The sequence below is a fragment of the Periophthalmus magnuspinnatus genome, chromosome 18, assembly GCF_009829125.3.
Source record: "Periophthalmus magnuspinnatus isolate fPerMag1 chromosome 18, fPerMag1.2.pri, whole genome shotgun sequence".
NCBI classification, from domain to species: domain Eukaryota; kingdom Metazoa; phylum Chordata; class Actinopteri; order Gobiiformes; family Gobiidae; genus Periophthalmus; species Periophthalmus magnuspinnatus.
In genome coordinates, this window is record NC_047143.1 from 21,430,539 (window position 1) to 21,446,807 (window position 16,269).

General features: G+C 36.8%; 1 protein-coding gene across 1 annotated transcript in view; it reads right to left on the reverse strand.

Annotated features, from left to right (window-relative positions):
• LOC117385948 (phospholipid-transporting ATPase ABCA1-like) overlaps positions 1 to 16,269 on the reverse strand; it is a 260,381-nt gene that overhangs the window by 187,124 nt on the left and 56,988 nt on the right. The window contains exon 15 of the mRNA XM_055229034.1: positions 5,241 to 5,463. Within this exon, the coding sequence (XP_055085009.1) occupies positions 5,241 to 5,463 (223 nt within the window). The remainder of the gene's footprint in view (positions 1 to 5,240; positions 5,464 to 16,269) is intronic.

Genomic DNA, 16,269 nt, shown 5'->3' on the forward strand with positions numbered 1-16,269 from the left:
CCCACAACAAAGTAAATTAAAAGGTATGACTGTCTTTAAATATCAGTTTATCAAGAGATACACAGTTACACAGACATTTTTCATATCTATGTAAATCCATATGCAATATCTGTAACTTGAATAAGTAATAAATATAGAAAAAGTAATTGCATTCATTTTACATTACATTTGGTTACAATTATCTTATAGTTATTTGTAGCTTGAGAGCGACCATTTTGATGATGTGGGCCTCTGTGAAAATGAGTTTGACACACCTGCTCTGAACAAACAAGTGTCCTCCGGTGAAGATTTTTATTTTATTTGCCTGACATCCATCTGCAGCTCCCTGTCCACAGCCTCATCTATAATTATTTATAAATTTTAGCATGGCTCAGCAAAAACCTCAGAGATAAAATTGGACAGGAAATAGCGATGCTAAGAGTGATGTTGCCAGGCACTGTTTCTATTTCAGGTTAAATCCAAGTTTTATGTTTGGGGATATTTTGTAGATATTTGAAACAATACAACACTTTACTTATAGAACACTCAGCAATGACCTTCCTTCACACTGCTCAAACATAACCAGGAAACCAAGCTTGTAAATGAAGAAACCAAACTCGTAACCAAGGAAACCAGGCAGTGGCACTGGCAGTCTTCGGGCTCTTTCACACATATGACATCCCTGCATATTCCCTTCTTTCCCTGCCAGATAAAAAATGCAGGGATATCAGTTCTGGCCTTGTTCAAACATGATCCTGTTCTGGCAAAATGTCGGTAAATTCCCATGTGTGAATTGAGCTTATAACTGACCAGCAGATGATAATGAAATTTGGTGTTGCAATAATCAGGGCCAAAATAATTGCGATTAACGTTGCTGACAGTTTTAAAATGATATGGATATGAATAATTATCATTTTAATATTATGAATAGGTTTCAAAGTTACAGTAAATGGTCCTGGTCACATTTTAATATAGAGCTTTTTCCACATTCAAGGCACTTTCAAAGCACTTTCCATCCACACAGATCGTACGCAGACAGTGGGGGCAATGTGGGTTAAGTGTCTTGCCCAAAGACGCAACTACAGAATTCATCTGTGCTGAAATCGCACCGCCAGTCTGTGAGTGAGTGGATCTGACTGGTCTCCCAATGATGTTTATGTGGAGAGTGGAATTCGAACAGACAACCTTCGGATCAACAGCAACAAAAGAACATTTAAACTAGAAAAGATCATCAGGGAGAAGTAGGTTTTGGACATTCTGATGTTGTAAAGGTGATTAGCTTTGTTGGTGATTATCACGATTATAACAAATACCCCATCAACGATTATTGCCAACCCTTTTTTATTGTTCCATCCTCATGACTCACATAAAACATATTTGTCTACATCATGTTTTACTAGGTTAACTTTGCTTGATGACAGGAAAACAAAGAAATTCAGCGGATCAGTTAAACCATACAAAATTTTGCGTGATGTTGAGAAGAAGCTATTTAAAAACCGGCGAGTGTGGTGTGATAGAGATCTATGACTAATGTGGTGCACTTCATTAATTAGCAGCAGACAGCCTGATTGCACAGAGTGTCCCCGTCTTCTCCATAAGCATATGTTTTGGTTCAAGATTATTTCTACAACAGCTTTCATTTTGTTTGTCTGGGTTTAATTAAAGAGCTTATCCGTCACATGTTGATCTGCCCCCGTCTTCATTTTCTTGCGCATTCAATTTGGAAAATATGTCCTGTACACATGCAGTTGCTTGATACACGGAAAGGCAGGATTCCCAGATGAGGTCAGGGTTCGTTGTTTACGTGCTTTTATCATAGAAAGTTGGAATTTTGATTATCGCTAATAATAAAATCACTGAGGCTGCTCATTACTAGGCCTTGACAAAAGCTAACACTTGGGTAACGTTACTTCAATTATTTAAATGGTAGTGTCGGGTCTTTCTTGCACAAACCTGCTGCTCTTATTATAGGGATATCTGACAGTGAACATAAACATAGTAATGGGAAAGATGAGACTGAACGCCTAATATTTTCTAAAATTGCATAGTTGGATAATAAACATAAAGCAATTGCCAGGTTCCAGCACATCTATCCAACCTGGAATGATATTGTATGACAACCATGTGGAATTGTGCAAAATTGGGTGCAGATCCTTTAAGATATACTATACAATGCATTACTTCAGAATATGGTAATTAGATCAAATGTATTTTCAAGACACTGCGTTTTGATATCACTTTATAATAACAGTTTTAATAGTCTTAATAAAGCATGAGTGATAATGAACAGCTCTAACTGCTAACCCTAATTAAGGAGGTACCTGAAGCTATTTGTTAAGGTGTTTGTTTGGGGGGTTTTTTAACCTTTTTTACTTCTTTTTTTTTTTTTTTTACCTTTTTTAAAACCTTTTTTGTTGTTGTTTTACTTTTTCTTTTTTTTTTTTTTCTTTTTTACTTTTTTTTTACTTTTATGAGTTTAAACATTTCATGTGACGCACCTTGGGCAGCTATAGTTCTATTTAAATATGTCATATAAATAAAATTGAATTGAATTTGTTCATCTTGAATAAAATGTTTGTTCTTCCTTGATGACAGCCAATTAAGGTGTAGCAGTCATTATACAGTACAGCCATTTTGTTTCATACATGTCTTGCGTATTTAAATAATCCCAAGAACATTTCACCAAGGCTCACTGACAAAATATAATCTGTGTTTTTCTTTACACACAACCTTCATTAAACAGAACTACAGGCTGTGGGATAATAATATGCGGTGCCTCCTCCATAATGGAAGGGAAAACAAGAGTAAAGTGGCAGAGGGCTCAGGTGCACACGACAAACCCGATTGTTGTCATACCTAATCCAGACACAGCCTTATGATAATCACAATTTGATTTGCCATCATTATTAATGCGCTGAAAATGCCTGTGAAATTATCATTTAGAACAGGCCCCAGTATCTGCGCATGCACCGCTCCTCCAAGGCACTCCGCTAACTCAATTTATTGTTATTAATGTTTACAAATTGTCAATGACTTGCAAACACATTAGGCTGATGGGGAAATTGCGTTTTGCCCAGCTGTTCAAATATCACTTTTTATTTACCGCTTCTATTTTCCAATTAAACTGCAAAAATGGATTAGCGCTTTGTAAAATGATCATCCTTTATGATCGTATTGGTGTCTACAGAACACAAGTCAAAGAATGCTGTTGTGTATTTACATGGGTTGACTAATAGCTCTGATGTGGTGGTCCTTTCAGTTCAAACTGCTTTAGAGTGGGTATTATGCAAAACTGACTTTTTGAAGCTTTGAACCAGGTTATAACATGATCATCAAAAACATACCCGAAGAGTTTCTATGTTCAAACCCTCCTTATGGTTAGCAGTAGAAGCCCATGTTTCTCTTAGTACAAGCCTCAACACACAAGCTTATGTAAGATGTAAAAAATATACTACAACTTCACAAACCTGATGCGATATGGATTATTTTCATTAGTACGATGAACGCCGATTGTGTTGTGATAGTGCTCTGAAGGGGGAGTAACTTAGTGCCATATATAGCGCCGTTAGCATTTTCAAAAGACTAAAAAAATAACATGCCGCTCTAAATACTCCATACTGTAATACCATATATGTCTTTAAACTTTAAAGACTCATATGGTGAGTCAGGAAATAGTGTAATATGGAGCCTTTAAAGTTTAAAGGCTCCATATTACACTATTTCCTGATCTACGTTATAATGTTGTGTCCTCAAAAACAATCAAAAACATACCTGGAGTTCTGTTTTGTTTCATTCACTCATGTTTAACACACAAAGCATATTTAGGCTGAGTTCTTCTCTCAAACAGAAAACACTCTGTTCCACCTTGTGATGTCACGTGGAAATACAGGAAGTGCTCAACAGTGTTTTTAAACTCCATACACCTTCACTAGAATCATTTGGATAATTTCAGCTCTGGAATTGCCAAACTCTATTTAACTAAATGTAAAAAGTAGCTGTTAACTTGAAAACTATCACTTCATGACATCACAAGATGGAACAGAGCATTTTGAGCTTTGGAGATGTAAACAGACTAATAATCCAGGGTTACTCAAACAACTCCGGGTTTGTTTTTGAGGAGGTGCCGACATTGTAACACGGCTAATAGCTCAGAAGAGTTAACTTTGCGTAATATAGGACTTTTAAATGTTCATTATGAGGCTTGCAACATCAATGCATTCCCAACAATTGCAACTGATCAGGCTCATTTACCCTCATATTCCACACAACGTAATGAAAGATAGTCTACATTTGCAAAACCCATTCATTACCATTACAGCGATTCAAGCATGCATTGAGTTTCCTTTTCTACAAACACAGAAGAAGAGGTGATGCAAGCCCAGGGAAATAAAGGCCACATACGGCTTGGCATGACGTTAATTTGACTTAATTGCAGATTTGGGTTGATGCACACTTAATTAAGCACCAGAAAGATGATTTAACAAATTATGGATAATGATTAGATCCAGCGCTCTTTTTATTAGCGATGATTAACATGGAGGGAAAATACCAAAGCGCAGAAGCAAGAAGACTTTGACTTAATGACCGATGTGATTATTTGGTTGGTTGAACTTGTTTACACTAGTTTTCTTGTTTGACAAAAGATGAATTTCTAAGATTTTACATGCAATATTTTATAAGTTGTGTGTATGTTGATGATGTCAAACTCTAATGTCAGGTGGTGGGCAAGGGGCTATGTAATGTTTTTGCTAGAAATATCCAAATTTATAGTCCACAAATGTTGCAATGTATCTTTTTTTTTTTTTTAGGGATTGGGTCCACAAACCTGCAAGATTAATTTCATGGCTTAAATTCCTTTCAACTGCCACTGATCACACCTTCAGAGTGATTTTTGTTTGTTTTTTTTTTACTTTTATGTAAAGCACTTTGGTCAGCTGATATTGTTTAAACTTGAATTGAATAATGTCAACACTTTCTGAGGCTATCGTAAAAAAAAAAAATCATTTCACTTTTGTTTATTTCTATTGACAAAAGAGACGTTGAACTTGGTGTCAGTTTCTGTTTCATGCAGATAGGACCAGTAATTAAAGAGCTACTAACCGTAAACCAGGTCAAATCTGCAATCTGACAGTTACACAGCCAAATCCACCATAGAATTCTGAGGTGCAGCTCAATTTTAAACTACAGGGATTCTAGCATGTTGCGAGTACCAAACCTATTCTTGCTTTGCGTTTTGGTATTTATTTTTGGGATCTACAGACCTTAAGGATCACACTCAGAAGTGCGCAGGGGATACTCAGGAGGAGGATGTTTTCGATAAACCTGGCAACCCATAGTGCGCCATTTTGGACGCCGACGGCACGGAGGACCTCTTTAAGGCGGAGCTCTTTCTCCAAAACAAGGCTTTTGATGGTCATGCACACAGTGTAAACGAAAGCCAGCACAAGGACCATGGGGAGGATGTTGCCAATACTGGACGTGAATCTGAAGAGAAGTAATACATTAGTTGTGGAGGTCAGCAATGCAGTATGAGTAATGTAGTCACAACAGGAAACATATTTTTCAAGCAAACTTTTTATTTTTTATGTTCTATATTTACATTTGCACACACATCAAATCATATTAACTGGATTAAACCTTAAAGCAAACCTGGACTAGACCAGGACTAGAACTAGGACTAGAATCAAATATACAGTAGTAAAGCAAAACTACAACAAAATTATGATTCCACAAGTTTTATGTATCTGAAATGCTGGAAGTCCGTAGAGTTGCAAGCTAACACAAAACAAAATCATTCACTTTGACAGATTTGTAATTACCTTCTTAATCAAAGTGGCTTAGTTGATCAATCTTTTACTGGTGAACTAATATATACAATATGCAGTGGTGGAAGAAGTACTCCATTTTGTGACTTAAACAAAAGTACAGATACCGGAGCAAAAAAATACTAAAGTAAAAGTAAAAAGAATATAATAATAACCTAAGTTAAAGTATTAAAGTACCCATCTAAAAATATACAGTAAAAAGCAAACGGTTTTCGTGCAGATTTTGAGGTCTTATAATGCTTGAAATGTAATGATTTTGAAAAAGATTTGTGCAGAGTTTTGTCCAACAGAAAATATTGAATCAGTTGGGATGTTTCTTTTGCTGTTTTTATTTGTATATTTTTGTTTGCTCAAATTATTATTTCAGCAAGTATCAAGAAATAATGAAAAATACTTTTACTTTTCAGTCAAGTTCAAAAATGTAATGATAGTACAGATACCTGCTCTCAAAAGTAGTGAAGTAAAAGTAAAACGTATCCACTTTAAAATTAGTACAGATACCTAAAATTTGCACTTCAGTATAGCACTTTACTACTTTTCCTTTGTTACGTTCCACCTCTGACAATATGTTTATTTCAAATCTAGACGTATAAAGCCTGGACTACATATTTTGCATTGTGAAACATATACTGCAATAATGTAGATTAGAATCCATATTTCTCAGATATAAGTAAAAAAAACACAATTTCCTCAAACAGTTATGCAATCAAAACTAACTTACTACTACTACCCGTTTATCTGTTTGTTCAACCAAAGTCTGTATCACATATTCCGAGTGTAGAACATTATCAAGCGTTTTATACGAGACCTTCTCTTCAGCTTAATAAACCTTTTGCACGGTTGACTCAATCTGTTCAGTGTGCGCCTAATGCAGGGGGTGATGTACGATTTGATGCTGTTACAACACAATAACCCATTATTAAAGCACCTTCGTAATGCCACCAAAATGCCATGTCGATACTGACTCCCACGCCAATATTACAAAGTGCTTCCTTCGCTTTTATTAGAGGGATATCTAATAGCTTTTGACAATGTATAGATTTTGCATAGCTCTTAAGGTCTTATAAATACTGCTGATATAATGCATTGCAAGCACGAGCTGAAATTTAAACAATATTAAAGTGACAGGTTTTCGTGTCGTTTTGATCACCACTTGGTTTGGTGGGAGCGCTCTTAAGGTACATATTTATCATAGTTTTTCCATTCCAATTCCAATTAAGCGGCAGTTTGTATATATAAAAAAAAAATAGAAAAAAAGTCACTGGATAACACCGAAAATCCATTCAAAATATATAGACAATTTAAGCAAAAGGAAGACATTTTTTCTGACAGTTTAAACTGTCAGAAATAAAGGTTATGTCATTTATTTGTATTAGTCTAATCAAAACTATTGTGTAACTGCTAACATTATGGCTGCTAGGTAACAGGTATGGAATAACCTTTACATATGTCATATCTGCTACCAATGTCCAACCAGGAAATACATTTATAAACTCCACTAAAAGAATAAAACTGATTTATATACTCACAGTTACATGCACATGGAAGAAATTTCTTTTGAGCACGTCTGGTAGAATGAAATTTCTTACTGAATCCCTGCCAAGTGAGAATGGCCCTTTCCAAGCTCTTATAACAGACTAACTAGCAATTAAGAGAAGTCGAATTGTATAAAAAGTAAAGTGGGCCAAATGGTGTTTTTTTTTCCACTTTCCATTTCAGAGCAGCTCTTACACCTTTGTATAATGATGCAAAGGTGGTATTATAGGTAGCAACTTTTGTCACACATATATATTGAGCAGTAAGTGTAGAATTGCAGTATGTTCCAGTTGTATCTCCAGCTTCCTTTGAAAATGCATTCTTTTTAAGTTAACCTAGTATTAGTTATACAGTAGTTCATTGTATTCTATGTTTGCCTCCAAGTAGTTTTACAGTTATTATGAGAAGAAACAGTGACATTTGGCTTTTCCATCTTCAAAACACTCAAAGTGCTTTACATCAAGGAACCATTTACCCATTCACAAACACATTCATACACGAGGCGAGGTGGGTTAAGTGTCTTGTCCGACAGCGTTCATCTGTGGGAGCTGGACCTGCCAACCTGTGCGTCAGTGGGCCGGACCGCTCGACCAATGATGTTTATGTCAAGAGCGTGATTTGAACCTTCAACTTTCGGATCAGCGGACAAACACTCCGGCAATTGCGCTACTGTTGCCCCATTATGAAACAAAAGTAAAAGCCTTAAAGAACCTGCGTGTAGCCTCTTAACACTTAAAAAAAAAATAAACTAGAATCACAACTGAACCTGGGTTGCCAGTTACCCTGCAGATAGAGGACACATACAAGTTTTTCTCGTTTTCAGTGTGAAAGCTCAGAACCTCCAGAATTCACTCACTGAGCTGTAGAGGCTGCACTAGCACTGATTCATGATTGGCTGCAGGTTCTGGGGTTTAGGTAGTGTGGATTCAGATCAGAGAGGGGTTTTTAATGGATTTCAGCATTAAAAACAAAAAACAAAAAAACAACTTGGCCATCATGTCCTGTGTTTTTGTAATCAAGAATAAATCCCCATTATAATAGTATCATAGTATCATCAGTAAAAGCTTTATTTGTGGACACAGATAGGTCACGTGTATGCAATTCAAACTCAAAATTGTACTTTACAGTCCCTTTGCTTCACTTTTCCTTAATAAACTACCATTCCATTGGTAGGTGACAACATTTATGAGCTAAACTTAAATTACATCCTATAGCTCTTGTTTCTAAATTCTTTTCCATACTGTGATCTGAATAATCTCACCTATGAACTGACAAACTCATCTTGACATTCTCACTTCTAGTTATTACCGGGGAGACTCTTAGTTCTTGGGTTACACTCGGACTCGTAGCGGAGACAGTGACTTAACACACTTTCTAAGACGGCCACTATAAAGCCACCGAGTCCAGACCAGATTACATCAATAGAAATGCTCGGAAATAGAGACAATGTTTTCTCTTTGTCATTGAAAACAACTGTGAGTAAACTCCAGTCCACGCCACCAGATGCTGTTGAATAATACATGCTTTCATCGATTGGAGAGGTGCTTAAGTAATAGGACTCCAGACAGGGCTTCGGTTACCACGGTGAAGTGACCTAAATTTAGGGAAGACTGATTCCCGGGTAAATGGAGAGAGCGCCGTGTCCCATGAGGTTACCGTGGCGATATTAAAAGAAGCTCCAGGAGTCATCTAGAGCAAATACATCACTGAGGTTGGAAATGAGCTATTCATTTAAAGCCATATATCTCAAGGTGGAATAATTCAGGGGGAGTACAACTGTTTGCTTAAGGAAATATGGAACCAGATGTGCGATTTTATGAGCCAATGATGTTAAGTTCCTCTGGTTGACCTTTTTGAGAGCTCGGAATGTATGCTGAATGAAAACCAGAAAACAATATACGGTAAGTAAAGGAGATGCTGTGCCGAAGTATTCAATTTGATGCTCCTAGTTTGAGAATTTACATACTTTTTTGTAAGCTTTGATAGTGGAATAACTGAATAGAGATTCAAGTTCAAGTTAAATAGTTTTTTTATTATTTTTTATGGTATTTTAAATTGAACCACACTACTGTCACTGGTTAAAGGAAAAAATAATAACTTTGTCTAATTCCTAATACAGCATGTGGTATGTTTTACAAGTAAAGTAAATCAAAAACTCACTACTCCTAAAATGAATTACTTTTATTTAACAGATTGTAAAAGTTCAAAGTTATGAATCATCTCTTTGTTTGACGCAGCAAGACCTGCCTCGACTTCTGGCTGTGCTAATACAAATTGTACAAAGCTTTAAAGTGCATGACAGGTAAGGTCTATCATTTCACTAAATCACACAGTTATATTTAAGATTTTACAGAAAATTTGACCTAGTTGTATTTATTTTTTTTGTTTACGTGTGAAATGCATAGAGGTAATAATAAATGTTAACTAGCAAGCGTGATGTTAACAAGGACCAAAAAACGTTCTGAATTGCACAATATAAATGGTTAGACTAATGCAAATAAATGGCAACATGGAGGTTTAAATTGAAAGTTAAATGCTTTGATATCATGTAACTTGTCCCTAGATTTTAGATGGAACGTTGTGTATTGATGCCATAATGTTATTCTGTTTTAAACATCATTGCACCTTCCTGCATTTCTTAACTTTTTTCCCACAAACAACTTAAATGATGGCAAAAAATTACGTTTTTTTTAAATATATATATATATATATATATATATATATATATATATATATATATATATATATATATATATATATATATATATATATATATATATATATATATATATATATACACACATATATATATATATATATACACACACACATATATATATATATATATATATATATATATATATATATATATATATATATATATATATATATATATATATATATTGCGTTTCCACCTTCAATGCACTCAAACGGCTTTACATCAAGGAACTACTCACCCATTCACACATTCATACACCGGGTGGGGACAAGGTGGGTTAAATGTCTTGCCCGAGGACACAACAACAAAATTCCTCTGTGCGGGCTGGAATCGTACCACTAAACTGTTGGTCAGTGAATGTGACCGCTCAACCAATGATGAACCACCAACCTTCATATCAAAGGATTAACACTCTAGCACCTAGATTTGTGTTAAATGAAGGTTTAAAATGTGAGAAAAAAGCCTCGATAGCATGTAAACTGAAATTAAGTGGATCAAATGTTGTCTGTTGATGACATAGCATCTCTTTTAGAATTCAGTGCAACCTGTATTTTTTTTACTTTTCTTTACTCAGTGGATCTGACCCCTCAACTAATGACATTTATGTCGATAGTGAGATTCGAATCGCCAGCCTTCGAATCAGTAGACAAACACTCTACACCAAATGAGCTACTGTCAAAACTACTGCCGCCCCATGTATAATGATGTATAATGATGACAAATCTCTACCACAGGCACTATCCCACCAAACAAAGAAATGATTAGAAAAAGATGAAAAGCTGTCATATGCTCTTTAAAAGGCCAACAGCGAGCAGCAGCAGTGATAGTGGAGTTTTATGTTTGGGGATGGATCATGTCTGAAATGGTCTAACATCTGCTGCTGGGCTTCGGTCCGGTGCTCCACAGTGGCAGCTCTTGTAAAGTGTCACCCAGGACACAACAAATGAAAAAATACCACCATTAATGTAGTGCTATTACCACGCACTCAGCCCAAGCACTAATGAGCGTGTTTATCGGCCTCGCGCTTTGGTGCAACGCTGCCTGTGAATAATCAAACAGTAGTGGTAAAAAAAGATTAAACATGAAACTGGTTTGAATGTAGGGCTGCGACGGTCCATTGATTAATCATAATTAGTCCACTATAAAAAAGTTGTGATATTTTGATAACTGAAATTGTTATCTGAAGACGACACATACAAAAAGACATTTTAATAACACTTAAGTAACTTTATTCACAAATATCCTCTACTTAAAAGCCTTTGGTCACCATATTTCAACATTTATTTGGTTGATAACGTATTTAAAAAGTCTCATACTGCAGTAAAAATAAACGTTTGACTAGTCGATTACCAAAATAATCGTTACAGCCCTATTTGAATACACAGTAAAACATATAAAAGACTGCCCGTCCCCTCTTTTGGTATTTCCGCAGAGCCATTTAGGCCATTTTGATTAACGACTGACGAGATCTTATTTGACACCAGTCTCTTCCTTATTTTGAGTCTATTATTACCATTCATGTTTTAGCTCTTTGTTATTATATTATATTGTGACGTGTGAGCTACTGTGTCCAAATAATTTCCCTTGTGGCTCAATAAAGTCTAAGTCTAAGGACCCTGTCCCTCATCCCACTTGAGTAGAGAGAATATCTCACCTTTTCACTAGTCCCACATGAACAGTATGCAATAGTGATATTTACACAGAAACAGGATTACATTCATTTCCATTTAGGGGTCCCATCTTTCTAGGTTGTAACGTGATGTGTTCTATTGCTATCGTAAACTTTCTAAGTGTGTTTTAAGGCATGAACATTTAAAATCATAGGGTTTTATAGCGGTCCTTATGAGACTAAATCGATGTCCGTCCCACCATGTCCCACTGCATTGGGGTGGTTAATACATAGACAGGTCATATCAATGTTTTTGAATTGTAATAGGAGATTCAGGTATAGATATAACGATATAACATAGGGGACTATTGTCGGCACAGGGTCTAAAGGAGGAAGTGGAGAAAGTTCTGTGTTTAGAAAGATGAATGTTTGTCAGTGCTAGCGCTAGTGCAAATTTTGGGGCATAACTATTAAAACAACAGCCCAAACTGAAGTATGGGCTATAAAATAATTGAGTAGTCTTTATTTTAATTACCAACAGTCCCTGTACCACAGAACTCACTAGGCCAGGGGTGTCAAACTCATTTTCACTGAGAGCCACATGAGCAAAATGGCTGCTATCAAGGGCCAGATGTGACTGTGAGGCAGTAAAAATGTAACTAAATGTATGTGTCATGTAAAATAAATGTAACTACTTTTTAACTCGTTAAATAACTCTCTGTATTTATTACTTAGTCAAGTTGCAAATATTACCTGTCTGTAACTGCATATCCCCTGATAAACAGACATTTTTAAAAGTGTATTGGGGCACACCTGCTCAGACCTTCAGCTCAGCTTCAAAAAGCCTTTTAATTATTGGACAATTTGTTATTTTTCTTGAAGACTAACGTGTGCATACTTAGCTCCATGTTTGGTGTCAGAATACAGGTTTTTCTCCTTGAACTAACACGCACTTGTATTCACCTTCACCTTTCTTGAAACTGCTGACAATTTTCCTGAAGATTTTGGGATCATTTGCAAATATTTCTCAGTTCCACTTCTCATTAGTTTATGGTTGATGCACACATTAAAGCAGCACAACCTTATTTTAAAATGACAGTCATGCCTTTCAATTGTCGCATTTGGCCCCCGGGCCTTAATTTTAACACATGTCACACACTCTTATCCCATTAAACTGACTCTCTCCACACAGTTGTTACAGATTAGATACAATTTGCCATCTCTCTCATGTCTATGTAATTTACAGTTTAAAAACATGGTCAGATCTCCACCCGGGCCCATGTGAAAACCCTATAGATGCAGAGCCCCAGGATTCGAACTTGAGATTGGGGAGCGTGAGGTGGCACGAGGGCAGCAGATAAAGGGAGGCGTTTACGCGATATCAGGTCCGGAAGGGGTCAAACTTTATCCAGCAGCGTCATCACAATAGGAAAGCACACTCACATAGGGATTTAATACAGTCCGCTTATCTGGGGTTCAAAATGCCAACAGGTCAGAGGAGGGAGGGGAAGTTCACTGATGGAACAGACAGGGAATACACAGAGGAAATGAAGAAAAATATAAATTATTTTGGGGTTATTAGTTTGGGAGTATGGTGTTATAGGGTTGTAATCGACTAAAGGAATCTTGGACGACTTGAAACTAAACAATCTCTATGGTCCAACAAGATACTGTGCATTGATAGGACAAGAAAAGGTACAGTACAGCGTGTTCTATTGTAGTCTAAAACTCTGCTGTTTTGACTAAGTTTATATCCAGGGTGTTTGTGTACTACTTTGGGAAACATTGCAGTAAATATAACTAAAAATAATAATAATAATAATTTAAAAAAAAAACATACTTACAGTGGGGCAAAAAAGTATTTAGTCAGCCACTAATTGTGCAAGTTCTCCCACTTAAAAAGATGAGAGGCCTGTAATTTTCATCATAGGTACACTTCAACTATGAGAGAGAATGGAGGGAAAGAATCGAGGAAGTCACATTGTAGAACTTTTAATGAATTAATTGGTAAATTCCTCGAAAATAAGTATTTGGTCACCTACAAACAAGCAAGATTTCTGGCTTTCATTGACCTGTAACTTCTTCTTTAAGAGGCTCCTCTGTACTCCACTCATTACCTGTATTAATGGCACCTGTTTGAACTCGTTATCAGTATAAAAGACACCTTTCCACAACCTCAAACAGCTAGACTGCAAACTCCACTATGGCCAAGACCAAAGAGCTCTCAAAGGACACCACAAACAAAATTGTAGACCTGCACCAGGCTGGAAAGACTGAATCTGCAATATGTAAGCAGCTTGGTGTGAAGAAATCAACTGTGGGAGCAATTATTAAAAAATGGAAGACATGCAAGACCACTGATAATCTCCCTCAATCTGGGGCTTCAGGCAAGATCTCACCCGGTGGGGTCAAAATGATCACAAGAACGGTGAGCAAAAATCCCAGAACCACACGAGGGACCTAGTGAATGACCTGCAGAGAGCTGGGAACAAAGTAACAAAGGCTATCATCAGTAGCACACTATGCTGCTAGGGACTCAAATCCTGCAGGGCCGGACGTCTCCCCCTGCTTAAGCCAGTACATGTCCAGGCCCATCTGAAGTTTGCTAGAGAGCATTTGGATGATCCAGATGAGAATTGGGAGAATGTCATATGGTCAGATGAAACCAAAATAGAACTTTTAGGTAAAAACTCAGCTTGTTGTGTTTAGAGAAGAAGGAATGCTGAGTTGCATACAAAGAACACCATACCTACTATGAAGCATAGGGGTGGAAACATCATGCTTTGGGGCTGTTTTTCTGCAAAGGGATCAGGACGACTGATCTGTATAAAGGAAAGAATGAATGAGGTCATGTATCGTGAGATTGTGAGTAAAACCCCCCTTCCATCAGCAAGGACATTGAAGGTGAAACGTGGCTTTCTTTCAGTATGACAATGATCCCAAACACACCACCCGGGCAACAAAGGAGTGGCTTCGTAAGAAGCATTTCAAGGTCCTGGAGTGGCCTAGCCATTCTCCAGAACTCAACCCCATAGAAAGTCTTTGAAGGGAGTTGAAAGGCCAAACTACCAGCAACAGTGTGTGAAAACCTTGTGGAGACTTACAGAAAACGTTTGACCTCTATCATTGCAACAAAGTATTGAGATTAACTTTTGTTATTGACCAAACACTTATTTCCCACCATAATTTGCAAATACACTGTCAATCAAACCTGTTGCTAATGCTAGCGGGAGCGACCTCAGGCAACAAAGGAGCTTGATTTGTCTGTTATTGGTGTTAGTAGGTAGTAGTGAAATAAAAATACCAGGGTCATGCAGAGCGGGTTAATATGAAGATTTTAAAATGACAAGCCTGAAAACAGCAGTTACAGAGAGAGGGGGCACAGTTTTTCAACACAAAGTGAATTGGAGCCAGAGTTGATGGAGCTCAAAGCACGTCCATGCTAATTTCCTATTTAGAATACGGCGGCTAGCAGATTAGCTATGTCCACTGGAATATATATATATATATATATATATATATATATATATATATATATATATATATATATATATATATATATATATATATATATATTATAAAAACTGCTTTTTTTATTTTTATAGATTAACATTTTCAAAGATATTTTCCAAATAAGATCACATTTGGTAAATGCGCTTTTCTACCTTCAAGGAACCACTCACCCATTCACACACACATTCACACACCAGTGCATGCAGACACTGAGGGCAAGGTGGGTTAAGTGTCTTGCTCAAGGACACAACGACAGCATTCATCTGTGTGAGTTAGAATCGCACTGCCAACCTATGGATCAGTGGATCTGACCGCTCAACCAATGATGTTTATGTCGAGAGCGGGATTTGAACCACCAACCTTCGGATCAGTGGACAAACACTCTAGTAGATTTGGACAATACCACAGCACTGACATTTAAAACACATGTCTAAACATTTGGTGGGTTTTGTTGTTTTGTTTTTTTACCTGCCCTTATAACCCTGAAATTGGTTTGAAGTCTCCTCTGTGTCTTGGTGCCATTAAAAAAAGCAATTATATGTGAAATGTGGCCACCAACCCAGCCTCTCTATCAGTATAAATAAGCCTGCATTGATTTCCTATACTAGAATATGTTTTTTAATTCTTCATCGTGCTCCTGAATGGCCCTGGCGCCTGAGGTTTTCCATAAATGGCATTTTAAACAGAGATTTCCACTAAGCTGCGAAAGACTCAGCAAAGACGTGTTCATCTGAATGCACAATGTTCTCTCCATCCTTTTGGCCGCAAAGATCAAAATAATTACCATCAAGGTTCTTTCCCATCATGCGTCTGTGTGTTCTAGCGTGTCTCTGCCCCTTTGTGTGATTTCCCCATGCAGCTCAATAATGTATGAATGAAATAGCAGTTTTGAAGTGTTAATAATTCACAGGAATGCCCAAATGAATAGGCTGGCAAAGAGCAAAATGGTGAGGGTATTGCAATGCTTGATGGCCTACATTTATCGTGAGTAATTATTAATCTTTTGTTTTAGGACAATCGAAGGGAAGCAATGGAGTCCCAATTTGAAATACGTAATTACACGTGAGTATAACAAACAATGGATAATA